This window comes from Corvus hawaiiensis, chromosome Z (genome assembly GCF_020740725.1).
Source record: "Corvus hawaiiensis isolate bCorHaw1 chromosome Z, bCorHaw1.pri.cur, whole genome shotgun sequence".
NCBI classification, from domain to species: Eukaryota; Metazoa; Chordata; class Aves; order Passeriformes; family Corvidae; genus Corvus; species Corvus hawaiiensis.
In genome coordinates, this window is record NC_063255.1 from 79,338,184 (window position 1) to 79,353,066 (window position 14,883).

General features: G+C 58.2%; 1 protein-coding gene across 1 annotated transcript; it reads right to left on the minus strand.

Moving 5' to 3' along the window:
• Positions 1–3,940: 3,940 nt before the first annotated feature.
• On the minus strand, positions 3,941–4,704 carry TOMM5 (translocase of outer mitochondrial membrane 5). Its single transcript, XM_048291650.1, has 2 exons — positions 4,523–4,704; positions 3,941–4,348 (listed from the first exon to the last, which is right to left on the minus strand). Exons 1-2 carry the CDS (start codon positions 4,641–4,643, stop codon positions 4,314–4,316), a joined length of 156 nt encoding a protein of 51 aa, XP_048147607.1. The 5' UTR covers positions 4,644–4,704; the 3' UTR covers positions 3,941–4,313.
• Positions 4,705–14,883: the final 10,179 nt, after the last annotated feature.

Sequence of the window (14,883 nt, forward strand, 5' to 3'; positions counted from 1 at the left end):
CCCAAGGCAGCACTGGGTTGGGGTGAACCAAAAAGTGTTTATTGGGCTGTAGTGGGAGCACTGGGAGGGCACTGGGATAGCACTGAAATCTGTACTGGGAGTGCTGGAAGTGCAGTGGGAACCTTGGGACCTGTAGTGGGAGCACTGGGAGCCCTGGGGTCTGTGCTGGGGAGTGCACTGGAGCTACACTCAGAGCACAGGACCCATACTGGAGGGCATACTGGGAACACTGGGAGTGTACTTGGGGCCCATACAGGGACATCTGCGGCCCAAGGCTGGCTCTGTACTGGAAGCGCTGGGTTCATACTGGGAGCACTGGGGATCACGTCAGGATCCTGGTTGGACTGTAGGTCATGCTGGTGTCATGCTGAGAGCACTGTGGCCATACTGGGATCCTCCTTGAAGAGCTGTGGCTCAGACCAGCATTGTACTGGGAGTGTTGCTGGTGTGTTGGAAGCACTGGGCACATACTGGGAGTGTGGCAGCCCATGCTGGGATTGTGCCAGAAGACCTGTGGCTCACGCCAGCGTTGTACTGGGAGGACTGGGCCCACACTGGGATGGTGGTGGGTGTGCCCGTGCTGCTGGTTTCTGCCACATTTCACCATTTTACTCTGCTGTTTCCCCATTCTGACTGTTTTTCTCACCACTTGTTGCCCATTTGTGCCCCATTTTTGCCCTTTTCCCTTGTTCTTTCATACATTTTTTCCCATTCTTACAGTAATTTCTTCCACTATTGCTCCCAGCAGAGCCCAAACCTCTGCCTTCCAGTATGGGCCAGTGCCTCCCAGTACAGCCTAGTGCCCTGTGCAGGACTTTTGAGTGTGATCCAGGACTCCAGGATGATTTTAGCACTGCCTAGAGCCCAATCCCAGTATATCCCAATCCCAGTATATCCCACCAGCTCCCAGTGCCTTTCCACACCACCCCAGTCTCCCCAGTGGCACCACAGCCGTGCTGGGGCCCTGGGATGGGGCAGGGCACACACCCCTCACTCAGCCGACCTGGCTGTGGCTTGTCCCGGGTGTCACCGGGCGTGCTGGCCCAGCACAGCACTTGATGGGCACGCCTCCCGTGTGAAGCCCCCTGGCCAGTGGAGCCCCACCCATTCCCACTGGGCTTGCTGCAGGCTGGTCTGATGCCTTGAGAGGCCACCTAGAAACAGAGACTGGACAGGAGTAAGGGAATAAGGCAGGGATTTGTTTGAAAGGTCTTCAAAGGTACCCCTGGGGAGCCAGAGGCCACTGCCCAGATGGACCCCAAGGTGGACCCCAGGTCACAAGTTCTTCACACTTTTATAGGTTGGGTTCATTTGCATAGCAGGGTGAATTCTCCAATTAAAGCTTCAGTTAATGATGGAGTTCCCCCAAGCTCACCTCCCTCTTAAGATGTTGGTTTACACACTTTGGGCCCAGGAGGGTCTGGGTGTCCCTGGAGAGCAGGCCCAGAGAGGCTTTGTTGTGTCTGCCTGGCACAGAGAGCAGAAGTGAACAGGCCACAAGGAACTGCAGAGTCACACACTGGGAAGCACAGGATTTGAAAAGTATGAAAGTTGAAACCTAAGGCATCACATCCAGGCTAGAAAATCCCTCCCAGCCCGTGGAGTCCCAGCTGTGGCCCAATGCCCACCTTGTCCCCAGCCCAGAGTGCCACCTCCAGCCCTTCCTTGGACACCTCCAGGCATGGGCACTCCAAACCTCCCTGGGCAGCCCCTGCCAAGGCCTGAGCACCCTTTCCATGGGGAAATTCCTGCTGCTGTCCACCCTGAGCCTCCCCTGGCCCAGCCTGAGGCCGTTCCCTCTCCTCCTGTCCCTGTTCCCTGCGAACAGAGCCCGACCCCCCCGGCTGCCCCCTCCTGTAACCAACAATCAGTAAAAATGAACCTCCCTAGCAGCAGTGCAGCATTAAGAAGCAGCCGTTCTTCATTCAGCTGCAGGAGTCAGGGGATGTCTCCTCTGCAATACCGTGTGTGCTGAGCACACAGAAGGTCCTGTTCATAGGCTGTACATCACATGCATGCTCACAGCTCTTCCCAGAAGAAACACGCATGTGGGAACCATTTCCCTGAAGCCATTAGCACACATTCCCTCCTACCAGCACATGTACTCTGTCCCAGGGGTGTCACTGGTGGTCCCTGAGGGCCAGTGACCCCACAGTTGTGTCTGACCACCTGGTGAACTGGTGCTTCTGTGCCCAGTTAGGAGGAAGGCTGGCATAGCTGGCCTAGCTTGCTATTTGTGAGGCTTTGAACCAGTGGAGTGTAGTTTCTTACTCCTTTCCTTGGTTAATGTTTACTGTACTTTTGATTGTGCACTTCCATAGTCTAATGATTTTGCTAAATGATCATTGTATTAACCCACCAGGTGCAATCAATTCTTCATCTTGCAACACTGTCAGGGAGTTGTGCAGAGCCACAAGGTCCCCCCTGAGCCTCCTTTGCTCCAGGCTGAGCCCCTTTCCCAGCTCCCTCAGCCGCTCCTGGGGCTCCAGCCCCTCCCCAGCTCCGTTCCCTGCCCTTCCCTGGACACGCTGCAGCCCCTCAGGGTCCTGCCTGGATTGAGGGGCCCAGAACTGGGCACAGCCCTCGAGATGGAGCCTCACCAGTGCCCAGCACAGAGGGACAATCACTGCCCTGCTCCTGCTGGCCACACTATTCCTGACACAGCCCAGGTGCCATTGGCCTCTTGCCCACCTGGAACCGTGTCCATGATCCCCTGCTCTGGTCCTAGCTGGCAGCTTTCCCTCTCTCTCCAGCTGCGGAGGCTGCCTGGTCCAGCCATGTCTCCCATGGGACACTGCACACCAATGCCAGCGAGAGGGTCCCCTTCCGCCTGTGTATGCCCCATTCCCTAAAGCTTTGTCATGGCCATACTGCTCCCCTTGGAGCTCAGACACCATGGATCATCCTGGCACAGCAGCGGGCGAGTCACAGAGCGGTGTGAGCGGGACCGTGTGGCACAGAATGTCTGGGAATGACAGAGCCTGCCCTGGGAAGGGACCCCTGCAAGTAAAACCCATGGCCTGTAAGGCAAGGGGGCACAAATGTGGGTTACAAGTGGGAAGAATTTGTGAAGAGATGGCTGGCTAGTGCTGGAAAACCATACAGAGCTTCCCTGTCGGCAGGTGCACAGAACTGGCAGGGGCTGGACCGTTTGTGAGGATGCCAAGGCACAGGAACAGCTGCTCAGTGCCTGGGGATCTCATGTGCATCTCAAGTGGCTCCGTGCTGGACCTGGGGACACCTTTGTGTTGTGTTGTGTCCCTTCCCCAAGGTCAGCGTGAAACGCTCGCACCGCACCCACCACAGCCACACCCTCGGGGCCTGACCCTGCTGTCAGCACTGTCCCCAGCACTGTCCCCTGGGCCACACCAGAAGGAAAACTCCCCTTCTGAGAGCCAAGAGGGGGAAAAGCATCTTTCTCCCGGTGGCCATCAGGTCATGCAAGCTCAGGAATGCCCTGGATTCCATCTCCCAGGGGAATCCAGAGCCACATATGGGTGGATTATTTCCCTGGATGCAGCAGGCACCCGAGGCTCCAGGCAGGAAGTCTCCAAGTGACTTGGTCACCCTCCCAAATTAACACCCTGTGCCCAAAGCTGAGCTGCACTCCCAAGGCCTCGCTGCCCCAGGGGCTGAGCTACCACACTGTGAGCCAAGGACAGATGCAGCTGGCTCCTGAGCCAGGCAGAGCTGGCACGGGCTGGCTGCGGGACACTGAGCTGTCCTGCCCTTGTGCTCTGTGTTGTGACTCCGTGTCCCACCTGGAGCACCTGGAAAACATATTCCCACCTGCACCGGGCACTCCTCTCCTCTGCCTCCTCTCCATTCGAGGTGGTTCAAAAGAAGAGTGATAAGCTCAAGGCAGCAGCCAGGGAACTGATCCCAGCCAACCTCCCTCTCACCCAACGATTCTTACAAACGAAGCATGACCAGGGCCCGGTGACACAACTGCTCTCCCGTTTATTTCAAATCAAGCTGCTTGTGATCTGGATGCAGAGGAGGCTGGGTGTCGCACACAGACGGGGGTGGGGCGGGCAGCCACAGCGCAGCTGCCAGCGCCAGGCGTGTGCGGGCTGGAGACGGGCTCTGTTGACACAGCACAGGCAATGTTCTGTCTCGGGTCACCGCTCCATCGCACCGGAGCGCTGCACGGCCAGCATTCACCTGCGGGGCCCGCAGGCCCTGCCCGTGCCGCCCGCCCGGCGCTCGCTCCCCGCCGCACACGCTGAGCTGAGGCGCTCCGGAGCCATGCGGCGCCCGGGAGAGAGCAGCTCCAGGTCGTGCCACGGCTCCGTGCGCCGGCTGCGGACGGCTCATATACTGTCCAGCTTCTTCAGGATGAACGGAGCTGGCAAAGAAAACAACGCGGGCTCGAACGGAGGCAGCGGCGACGCTGCCGCGGGTCTGTGCAGCACCGCAGACACCGCGACCCCCGGCGGGGACACCGCCACGCTGTGCCCCCGCCCCGGCACATGCAGGAACGCGGGCCCGGCGCGCCCCGGGGCCGGACACGGTCACTCACTGATCCGGAGAAGGGCGACGTAGATGAGGAAGTTGCGGACGGAGGCGAGCACATCGCGGCGCATCTTCCGCCTCAGCTCCTCCGGGTCCATCTTGGGCCCCAGCCCCTCGATGCGGAACATCCCGGACCCGGCCCGCTCCCGCTCCCGGCCCCGCCCGGAACCGCCTGACCGGACGCGCCGCCTTCTCACGTGACCGGGGTGGGCGCATGCGCACGGAGCGCCGTGGCGGCGCCGCTTCCGCCCGGCCGCGCTCCGCGTGTGGGGAGCGGGAGCGGGGCAGGGATGGGGACAGGGACGGGGACCAGGACAGGGACAGGCACCGGCACAGCCACAGCCCCGTCCCAGCGTGTCGCGAGCCCTCCGCGGGCACGGCCGGGGCTGCACGGCCGGGGTATGTCACAGCTCCCCTAGGAAAGGGTTTCCTTTGGTGCTCGAGCTTTGTGCACTTCCCAGCCTCAAAAAAGGAGATTTAATCCCTGAAACGGAGCGGCCAACGAGCTCTCAGCGGTGTCCAAGTGTTGGAAAGACACATTCCCGACGGATGGAACTGCCTTGTTAAGGGTTAGGGCTGGGCGGGCATCAATGGTCTCGGCCTGGGGGAGGTTAACAAAGCCCGGCGAGAAGCATTTCCCTGCTAGTGGACACGGGCAGGGCAGAATTCATGGGCCCCAAGGACGTTTGGCAGAACTGCCAGGAGAAGGGAGAAACTGCTGAAGAGAGCTCAGCAGCTGTGCTGGAATCAGCTGCGGGGGGAACGGGGGATTCCGGCAGGGGCAGCTCCTGGCACGCGACCCGAGGAACCCCCGGCCCAAAGCAGAGGAAGACTGAGCGTGGCACTAATTAGCGTGAGAGAGGGAGGGAACCATTGCCCAACAGAGCGTAGAACAGTAATTAATGAGAGAACGATGTAACTTGTAGCAAATGAACACAAGTGCCTCTGTTTGCTAAAGTGTGTAAATCGTGAAGGGGTTTGGTTGTGCTGCATTTGTGAATTTGCCACCCAGCAAAATGTAACTAAAGAACAGTAAATAAACCAAATACCTCGACTGTGGCGCTCTGGGGAAAAGAACCTGTTTGTGGGCAAGGGAAGGCCTGGCTGTGTGTGTGAGAGTCTGAGCAACAGATCCCAGTTTATTTGGGGTTGGAAGGCACCTCTGGAGCTCACCCAGCCCAAGCCCCTGCCCAGCCCCAGGCAGGATCCCCCCTGGAGCAGTGGCACAGGAACGTGTCCAGCTGGCCTCGGGATGTCTCCAGAGAGGGACACTCCAGGCCCTCCCTGGGCAGCTGTTCCAGGCCTCTGCCCCGCCCATGGACAGAAGCTCTTCCTCCTGCTGGGCTGGAACTCGGTGTGGTTTATTTTATGGCCACTGCTCCCCATCCTGTCCCTGGCAGCACGGAACAGAGCCTGGCACCATCCTCTGGCACCCTCGGAGGTGTTTGTATGGATTGATGGGATCCCCTCTCAGCCTTCCCTTCTCCGGCCTGGCCAGGCCCAGCTCCCGCAGTCTCTGCTCATCACAGAGCTGCTCCAGACTTCAGACCATCAGACACCAAGTGCTGACATTAGCTGTGCTTTTTTTTAGGAGTTGGAGCTGGATTAAGCCTGAAGCTAACCCAGAGAACTGCACCAGGAGCCCACAGTTGAACCCAAACATCAGATTTGTTGCCCAACATGCAACAAGCCAATAATTACAGACTGGAGTGAAACATTGAATATTTATGTCAGAGTTGTGTAAACTGGGGTGCTCAGTGTATTCACAAATGCAGCACAACCAAACCCCTTCACGATTTACACACTTTAGCAAACAGAGGCACTTGTGTTCATTTGCTACAAGTTACATCGTTCTCTCATTAATTACTGTTCTACGCTCTGTTGGGCAATGGTTCCCTCCCTCTCTCACGCTAATTAGTGCCACGCTCAGTCTTCCTCTGCTTTGGGCCGGGGGTTCCTCGGGTCGCGTGCCAGGAGCTGCCCCTGCCGGAATCCCCCGTTCCCCCCCGCAGCTGATTCCAGCACAGCTGCTGAGCTCTCTTCAGCAGTTTCTCCCTTCTCCTGGCAGTTCTGCCAAACGTCCTTGGGGCCCATGAATTCTGCCCTGCCCGTGTCCACTAGCAGGGAAATGCTTCTCGCCGGGCTTTGTTAACCTCCCCCAGGCCGAGACCATTGATGCCCGCCCAGCCCTAACCCTTAACAAGGCAGTTCCATCCGTCGGAATGTGTCTTTCCAACGCCTGGACACCGCTGAGAGCTCGTTGGCCGCTCCGTTTCAGGGATTAAATCTCCTTTTTTGAGGCTGGGAAGTGCACAAAGCTCGAGCACCAAAGGAAACCCTTTCCTAGGGACTCCACCATTGTGCAGTCCCACATGCTGGCAGCACTTGGAGCACCCAGGAATGCTGCCTGAGGTGGACACGGCTCTAGGGATGCCAGAGAGGGGCAGATGAGCAGGCAGAGCCTTGTGGCTCCCCCAGCATCCCCACAAGACGCCCGCAGGGCTCCAGGGCCAGCCAGTTAGTTTAAAAAAAGGGATTTCTCTCAGCTAAGCTGCCTGTGACCCCGAGGCAAAGGCAATTACAGAGCAGCTGCTCCCACTGTGCAGTGATTACAGGGCTAATTGAGCTTTCCTGGCTTCGAGCCCGAGCCAGGTGGCCAAGGAGGAGCGTTCCCAAACCACCTCACAACCAACACAGTCACAGGACATTCAATCCCCGTGCCCGCTGCCAACGAGGGGTAACCTGTCCTGGTCACGGAAGATGGAACGCTGCCCTCCCCAAGAGCTTTCCAGCAGAGTCCCAGGGCAATACACAACACAGCTGCCCAGATCCCCCGCTGACACAAACTCCTGGCTGTGCCAGCTCCAGGAAACCTCATTATTTACTCTGGCAGGTGACTCTGTCCAGTCTTTGCTAGCAGGAGCACACTGGCAGGTCCCGAGTCCATTTTGGCAGAGGAGCAAGGAGTCTCATCCTGCATTTTGTGACTGCTGTTCCTCCCAGTCTCACTTTCTGTGGAAAAGCAGGAGAGGGGGCTGTTTTCCCAAGCATTGCTCTGGAGGAAATGGAGGAATGTGAGCAAATCTGGGCAAAGCCAAGTGAAACACAGCACAGTGTTGAGGGACTGGAGCAAGGAGGGGACAGAAGTGCTGCTAAGGAGCAGTACAGGTCTGCCGGGACACAGACTGGGAAGTTCTTGCCACAAGCTGTTCCACTGGAGCCACCCCATTCTCCTCATCCCTTTGTGGGATGGAGGGATGAGGAACATTTCCTGTGGGATGATGTTCCCATGGGATAGCCTGGAGACTTCAGGTGTGAAGTGACTGGCAAGGGAGAGAAGGCCTTGGCTTTGGGGTTTGACGCTGTCCGGAACTGTCCTTGAAATGTTTGTGGCAGCTTTCCAGAATTCCCTCAAACCTCCAAACTCCAAAGCTTGGACCATTCATCCCCTGTGTTTAGTCGCAGTCAGTCCCCATAATTACAGGGGAATATTACCTTCCATCCTCTGGAGCTACAGGAGGATTATGACCCTGACTGGGCACTGCCTTGAGGTCTCTGATCAGAACATGGCATGGACCTGTGTGTGGTAGGTTAACAGCATGAGAAGCTGACAAAAGGTGCAGACATTGCCACAGGGACAGCTGGGCCTCCCACGTGGCTATGGAACAGTGGTGTGAGGAAAGGCCAGGCTCGCAGGCAGCTGGAGAGAAGCACTGCAGGCTTCCAGGGGCAAGGCCAGAACCTGGTCAGCAGCTGTGTCAGGTGGAGCACATAATGCCCAGATAATACCAAGGTAAAGGTGTCACAGATACTGAATTAGACACAGATCTTTAAAAATCCCCACATGGTAGCAAGGGGGAAAAATTAGTTATAGGCTGGTTGTTCCTCTGGGAGGAGACTGAGCAGACAAAGGAAGTGCAAGGATGGGAGAAGAAGGGTAAAGGATTGTGAAGAGGGATTGCAGAGGTGTGCAGATGTTGTGCCAGTGCTGTGAGGAGGAAGCAGCCCAGCAGCCCAGAGCTCCAGCCTCTGCTGGAGCATCACGCCACAGCTGTTTTGGCCATGGTGGTACTGAAATCAGTTGATCGAATCCCTGACAACAATGGAGCATTAAGAACCTGCCATTCTTCATTTGGCCAGATGCATGAGGGGACATCTCCTCTGAAGTACCGTGCATGTTGAGCAGAGAAAAAACTGCTGTTTAGATTCTATATTTTACATACATATTCATTGATTTTCCTGGAATAAGCATACATAGGATAGTCACTTCCCCAAAGTAATTTACTTATGTTCCCTTCCCTTTGCATGTGTATCCTTCTGTCCTGGGGGTCTCTTGGTGGTTGCAGACACCCCAAGTTACAGCTCTGAGCACGTGAGGAGCTGGTGTTACTTTCCCAGTATGGAGCTGAGCTGGCACCACTGGGGCCGGTCACTCTCCCGTTCCTCTTGGTTAATGATTGACACGATCCCACAGAATGAGCATTGTGCGGTTCCATAGGACAGCAGGTTTTGAAGAATAAGTATTGTGTGAGCCCACTGGGTGTTGCAAACAGCTCTTCACTGCACCAGCAGGATGCACACCAAGCCTGCTGTCCTGGTGGGGAGCATGGAGAGGAGGGGTGCACCGCTGTCCCCGGCAGGCCTGAGGACACCCAGGTGAACAGGCTGAGCTCCCAGCAGAGCAGTGTGGGTGCATCTTCTGCGTGTGAGGGCTTTGGCAGCTCCTTGTCGCTTCCTGTCATTGGAGAGAAACAGGTTTGCCTTTTTCTAGCTGAGAACAGACTGGGAAGGTGACAGAGAACATGAATTTCCACTGGGCTACAGACCAACCTCGCAAGTTCACTCCACACACCAGCCTGTTCAGGACCACGTCAGTCAAAGTGTGTTTCACGCACGAAGCACTGGCACAGTCTGGCTGCCTCCTCACCCCAAGGGCAAAGCCAGCAGGCAGCTTTGGTTCTGGTTTCTTCTTGCCGTTGCTGTTGGTAATCTTTCTGGAAAACTGTGGGATCTGGGTGGAAGCAAGCATCACTGGCCAAGGAATGGAGCCTGCAGGTGACAGGGGCAGGGCTGCATGCTGAGTGGGATGCAGACGAGAGAGGATGGCTGGGCAGAGCTGCCTGGGAATCTGGCAGAGCCCAGACACTCCAGCTGAAGCTCAGGCTTCTCTCCCCATGAGTTCCCCTGCTCCCATGAAGCCGTGGAACTATGGCAAGATACAGCTCGTGCAGCTGGCAGGAAAGAAATAGCCCACAGAAATGAAAACTGCCCTGGTAATTCTTTTCGAGACCTCAGTTGGGTTTCTAGGAGCAAGGAACTCACCGCAGTGGACTGATTCTCCTTGATAAAAACGTTCTGTGGAGTGGCCCTTCAGGTGCTGTCCTGGGGTGTTTCTCCAGGCTGCTCCTGCATCATGGAGATGGCTCATCCCCAACTGGCAGGACAGCATGCCTTCCTCCTGGAAAAGGCAGCATTAGCCTGGCCTGGCCCCTCTGCACCTGTTGGTAAGATGCAGAGGAGCACCAGGGACCTCCACTCCTGGGGCTGGCCCAGGATGTTTATCAGAGATGCAGAGCAAAGGTTTTCCAGAGGCCCTGGGGCAGAAGCACCACTGAGAGGCACAGCAGGTAACACTGGAGCCTTGGTGCTGCTGCCACGTCGGCCCTTTCCCCCCACCCAAGGAATCGATATTGGTACAGCTCTAATGGCAGCTCTTGGCTTTGTGCCCACGGAAAGGCTTCTCCGTGTCTGCCCCGTGAAGTTCAGCTCGTCCTCCTCCCACCTCCACCAGCCAGGGCCGCACTCCGGGCCTGTCACACCAGACACGGAGCGGCTCCTGCCAGCCTGCAGGGCCTCCCAGCCTCCCAGGATGGTGTCGGGGCACTGGTGTCCCTGCTGGGCTCAGGACCGTCCCTGGTGCTGGCAGAGGACAAGGAGCAGCGGGACAGGGCTCGCTGACGGCGCTGCTGCTGTGGCTCTGCCCACGGCCTCTCCATGTGGGCATGGGGGTGGGCACCACCCGTGTGTGACACGGGAAACCATGGGCTGGGTCGTGGGTAGGGGGTTCCTTTACCCTCAGAGGTCTCTGTCCCACCAGGCATTCCCAGACAGCCCCTGCCGCCCTGTCCCAGCGATGAAGCTCCATGTGTGACCGACTGGCTCGAGCCCACCCCGACTCCTCAGGATCACACCTCCTGCGAGGAGCTCTCCTGCTCCTCCTGTCCCTGCCATGTGCCACACTCAGGCCCTGTGGGAACAGCCTGGGCAGTAGCTGTGGCAGCTGCTCCCCACGGCTGGAAGGAGGCCAGCACAGCACCGCAAGGTACAGTGTGGAGGGGCTGTAGCAGTGCTCCTGCCTCCTGCCCTGCTCCTGCCGGGCTGCTGGGACTGCACCTGGGCTGCTCCCTGCCCAGGGTGTGAGATCCAGCAGCCTGGGAGGGGCGAGGAGCCAGGCTGAGCACGTACGGCCAGAGAGCCCCGGCACACAGGGGCCCTGCACACAGGGGCTGCCCCCGGCTGGGGTGCGCGTGTGTCCCCAAAGCCACTCTGTCACTCCCCCACCTCGGATGGAGAGGAAATACAACAAAAGGCTGGTGGGTTGGGATAGGGTCAGGCAGAGATCGCTCAGCAATGACTGTCACGGGCAAAGCAGACTCATCAGGGTCACAGCCTCCTCTGGGCATCCCCTGCTCCACTGTGGGGGTTTGCCAGGACTGCAGGTGGGTCTGTGCCCCCCGTGGACCTCCCAGGCTGCCAGCAAATCTCAGCTCCAGCACCTGGAGCACCTCCCGTCCTTCCACATGGACCTGGGCTCTGCAGGGCTGTTCCTCTCATGTCTTCTCACACCTCTCTCCTCTGGTTCCAGCAGCCCCTGTGAATTAACTTCTTCGTTCTTAACTCTGTTATCCCAAGGGTGCTGCTGCCACTGAAGTGGCACACAGCCTTGGCCAGCAGTGCCTCTGTCCTGGAGCCGGTGGCACTGGCCCCATGGACATGAGGGAAGCTTCCAGCAGCTTCTCACAGAAGCCACCCCTGTAGCCCCCCTGCTCCCCAAACCTGGCCTCACAAACCCAGCCCAGTACCCAGGTTTGTCCATGTGTGGCCACACACACCAGCACAGACACCCTGAGCGCTCACACAGACAGCGCCTGCTCTGCTTTCTGGCCTGAGACCACCATGGAAACACATTGCAGAGAGCCCACTCGGGAACTGGGGCTGGATGGGGGCAGGACGACAGCACCGACCCAGCGCAGGGCACTGCTGGACGAGCATCCTGACCAGAACGCTGGCCCTGTGCCCCCGGCCCTGTGCCTCAGCCCTCAGTCTCTGCACGTTTGCTCTCCCCAAACCCCATCGATGCCCGTGTTTCCCTGCGGTCAGTTCCTCCCCGGGCGTCCTGCAACGAGCCCCCGTGGAATGCTCAGTGTTCTTCCCCTGTGCCCCACGGCACTGCATCTGTGAGGTGCTCAGAGAGGGTGATGTCCCCCAGCTCTGTCCCCCCAGGCTCAGCTGCCTTGGGACTGGAGGTGCTGGATGGGGGCTCTGGGGGTGCCTCCCAAGGCTTGGGGCTCTCCTGGTGTGTACAGATGAACTCTTCATCACCAGTGTTCTGTTCTCTCTGTTCTCTCATGTATGAGAAGGCCAGGAGTGAAAGCGGTGTCACTGGACCAGCCACATTGGAATATGCCCCAGCCAGCTCACCTGAGGCCAGATAGTTTGAATTCACCCATAAATGCTCAGCTGGGGCACCCCAGGGGTGTTTTCTGCACCCCAGGTGGGTTTTGTCACCACTCAGACAGTCCTGTCCTGCTGTGGCCTGGGGCATGGGGGGCTATGTCATCCCAAGGAAGCAGGGTGCCTCAGCACTCCTGGTGCTCCAAGGGAAAGCTTCTCTTCCTGCAATCTCCTCTTCTCCTGGGAGAGGCGAATGTGGCCCCTGCACCTGTGGAGCTGCACCCACTGCTATGGACCCCCTGCACTTCTGCAGACTCTGAGGTGGCAAAACCACCTCCAGAAGCTTCAGCAGGAAGGGAACAGAGATGCTGGAAAGCCATGTCAAAGCCTCAAGGCAAATATTTCAGACTTGTCACCCATTTACCTGTGATCCAGGACAGGGAGGGACAGAGGTAAGAGGAAATGTGAGCCCACAAAAAACTGCGGCCTAGAACCACAGCACCTCTGAACCAGCAGCAAGGTTGAACATGACTTTCTGAATCAGTCTTCAGCTGATTCAGAGTGCTGACCTTTGTGATGAAGAGAACCAGAATCATTCAAGCATGTGGCAGAGAGGAGGAGGGTGAAGGTGCTCCTTGTCTGCAGCCTCACCCTGTGGAGGCACAGGCAGAGCACCTGGGAACTGGAGCTGGTCCTGAAGGGCCCTGCAAGCAAAACCCTGGAACATGGCCAGGGAGCCCCAACACATGTGCATGAGGGGCTCCCAGAGGGGCTGACTGACCCTCTAAAGGTTCTGGTTTTCTGCTGTGAAATGTGAAGGGATTTCCTCCTTCACAAGATCTTAGCTATACTTCTTCAGAGCTTTGCAGACCCTTAATCCCATCATTCCAGAGGTGTCATCCGGATCACAGGACAAGGAGCTAAGTGGGCTCACAGGGCAAGCTCACGAATGGGCGAGCTCCCAGAGCCTTCATCCTTCACAGACATAGCTTGGTGTGCAAGCAGCCACAAGCTGTAGCTTTCCAAGTAGTTCCAAAATGTTTCCCAGGACAGAAGGCTTTCTTTCACAGGTCAGCTGTGCCAGGATCCAAACCTGAGTGATGATGAATGCTGCTTAGAGACAAAATGTCCTGTAACTTTTTGGATTATTGTTCCCCACACCTCTGGAACTGTAACTACTTAGAGAGAAGAAAACCATGTGCTCAGCTCCACCCCACACAGGCCTAAATGTCACGTTTCATAGGTCAGCATGGCCTTCAGATGTGTCTAGTGGATACCACTATTCACCTCCACGATAAACAACCAGGGCTTTATTTCTTTTTTAATTAAGCATCTGCTTCCTGTGTTGATTGCTTTGAAAACATCACCCAGGGCCACGTGGGAAGGGAGATGTGATGCACGTTGCCCAGGGAAGCTGCATGAATCAGCAACTGATGCAAAGCCTTTTTCTGGGCACTGTTTAATGTTACATTAATTTCAGATGTCAGGCCCCAACATCATTTTTTTGTCAATTTCAGTGACCACAGGGTAGTACTGTTAGTGAAAGGTGCCAAACTTAGTTCCTACGTCAGCAGAAGAGAAAAATAACACTATTTTCTGCGGGCAAGCTGTTTTGGGAGAGGAACAGTTCCTGGAAAAGGGGCAGAGGGAGCAGGTCAGGCAGTGGAGAACTCGCAGTGCAGAAATGCTGCGAGGGGCCGGAGGGGCGAAGGCAGGGAGGCACAAACCGGAGCTGATCGATGCCTCTCCGCGTGTCTCGAGCAGCACCGCGCTAAATGCAGCGCTGCGGCGGCGGCAGCGCGGTCACGCACCGAGCAGGGCACCTTCGCGGCCAGGGCAGGTGCCAGGGGAGGAAGGAAGAGCGGACGTGGGGGATGTGGGTTCCCTGCCCGCGGGGCACGCCGAGCCGGGCCGTCTCCTGCCGTGCGTGTCCTTGGCACCGCCGAGCCCCGAGCGCCGGGAGCGGAGCCCCGTGCGGGGCGTGGGGTTGAGCGGGGCTCCGCACACCCGGGGACACGGAGTGGGAAACCCAAATAACCCCCTGTTCTGTCTGCTCCCACCAGCCCTGCCCAGGGGAGCCCAGGGGCACAGAGGCAGCTGGGAACACAAATTAGGGACTCGCAGGAAGGGACATCCCGTGCGCAGCTGTCCTGGAGACACTCAGCCCCGTATTCCAGGGGTGACGCCTGTCAGTGGAGGTCAACACCTGCGCACCCTTAGGGCCATCAACAAGCCCTGGGGCACAGGGGAAAAACACTGAGCATTGCACGGGGCTCGTTGCAGGACGCCTGGGGAGGAACTGACCGCAGGGAAATGCGGGCATCGATGGGGTTTGGGGAGAGCAAACGTGCGGAGACTGAGGGCTGAGGCGGGCACAGGGCCGGGGGCACAGGGCCAGCGTTCCGGTCGGGATGCGCTGCGCTGGGTCGGTGCTGTCGTCCTGCCCCGCCCCAGCCCCGCTTCCAGCGCTGTCCCGAGTGGGGGAGGCTCTCTGCCCGGCGTGCTCGTCTGTGCCCGTGGGGCAGCACCTGCAGGAGCGCCGGTGCCCGTCCAGCCGGACACGGAGCCGGGGGTGCCGGGCTCCAGGGCCGAGACCACCCGGGGGGCGGGATGCGGGATGCGGGGGCGGGATGCGGGGGCGGGATGCGGGGCGGGATGCAGGGCGGGATCCGGGGCGGGTCCCGGGGGCGGGCC

Bases quoted from the DNA above. Each gene is read 5' to 3' on its own strand.
- TOMM5 (XM_048291650.1), bottom strand. From the start codon at position 4,643: ATGTTCCGCATCGAGGGGCTGGGGCCCAAGATGGACCCGGAGGAGCTG. The intron at 4,349-4,522 runs GTGAGTGACCGT...TTTCTTTGCCAG, and splicing joins CGTCGCCCTTCTCCGGATCA to CTCCGTTCATCCTGAAGAAG.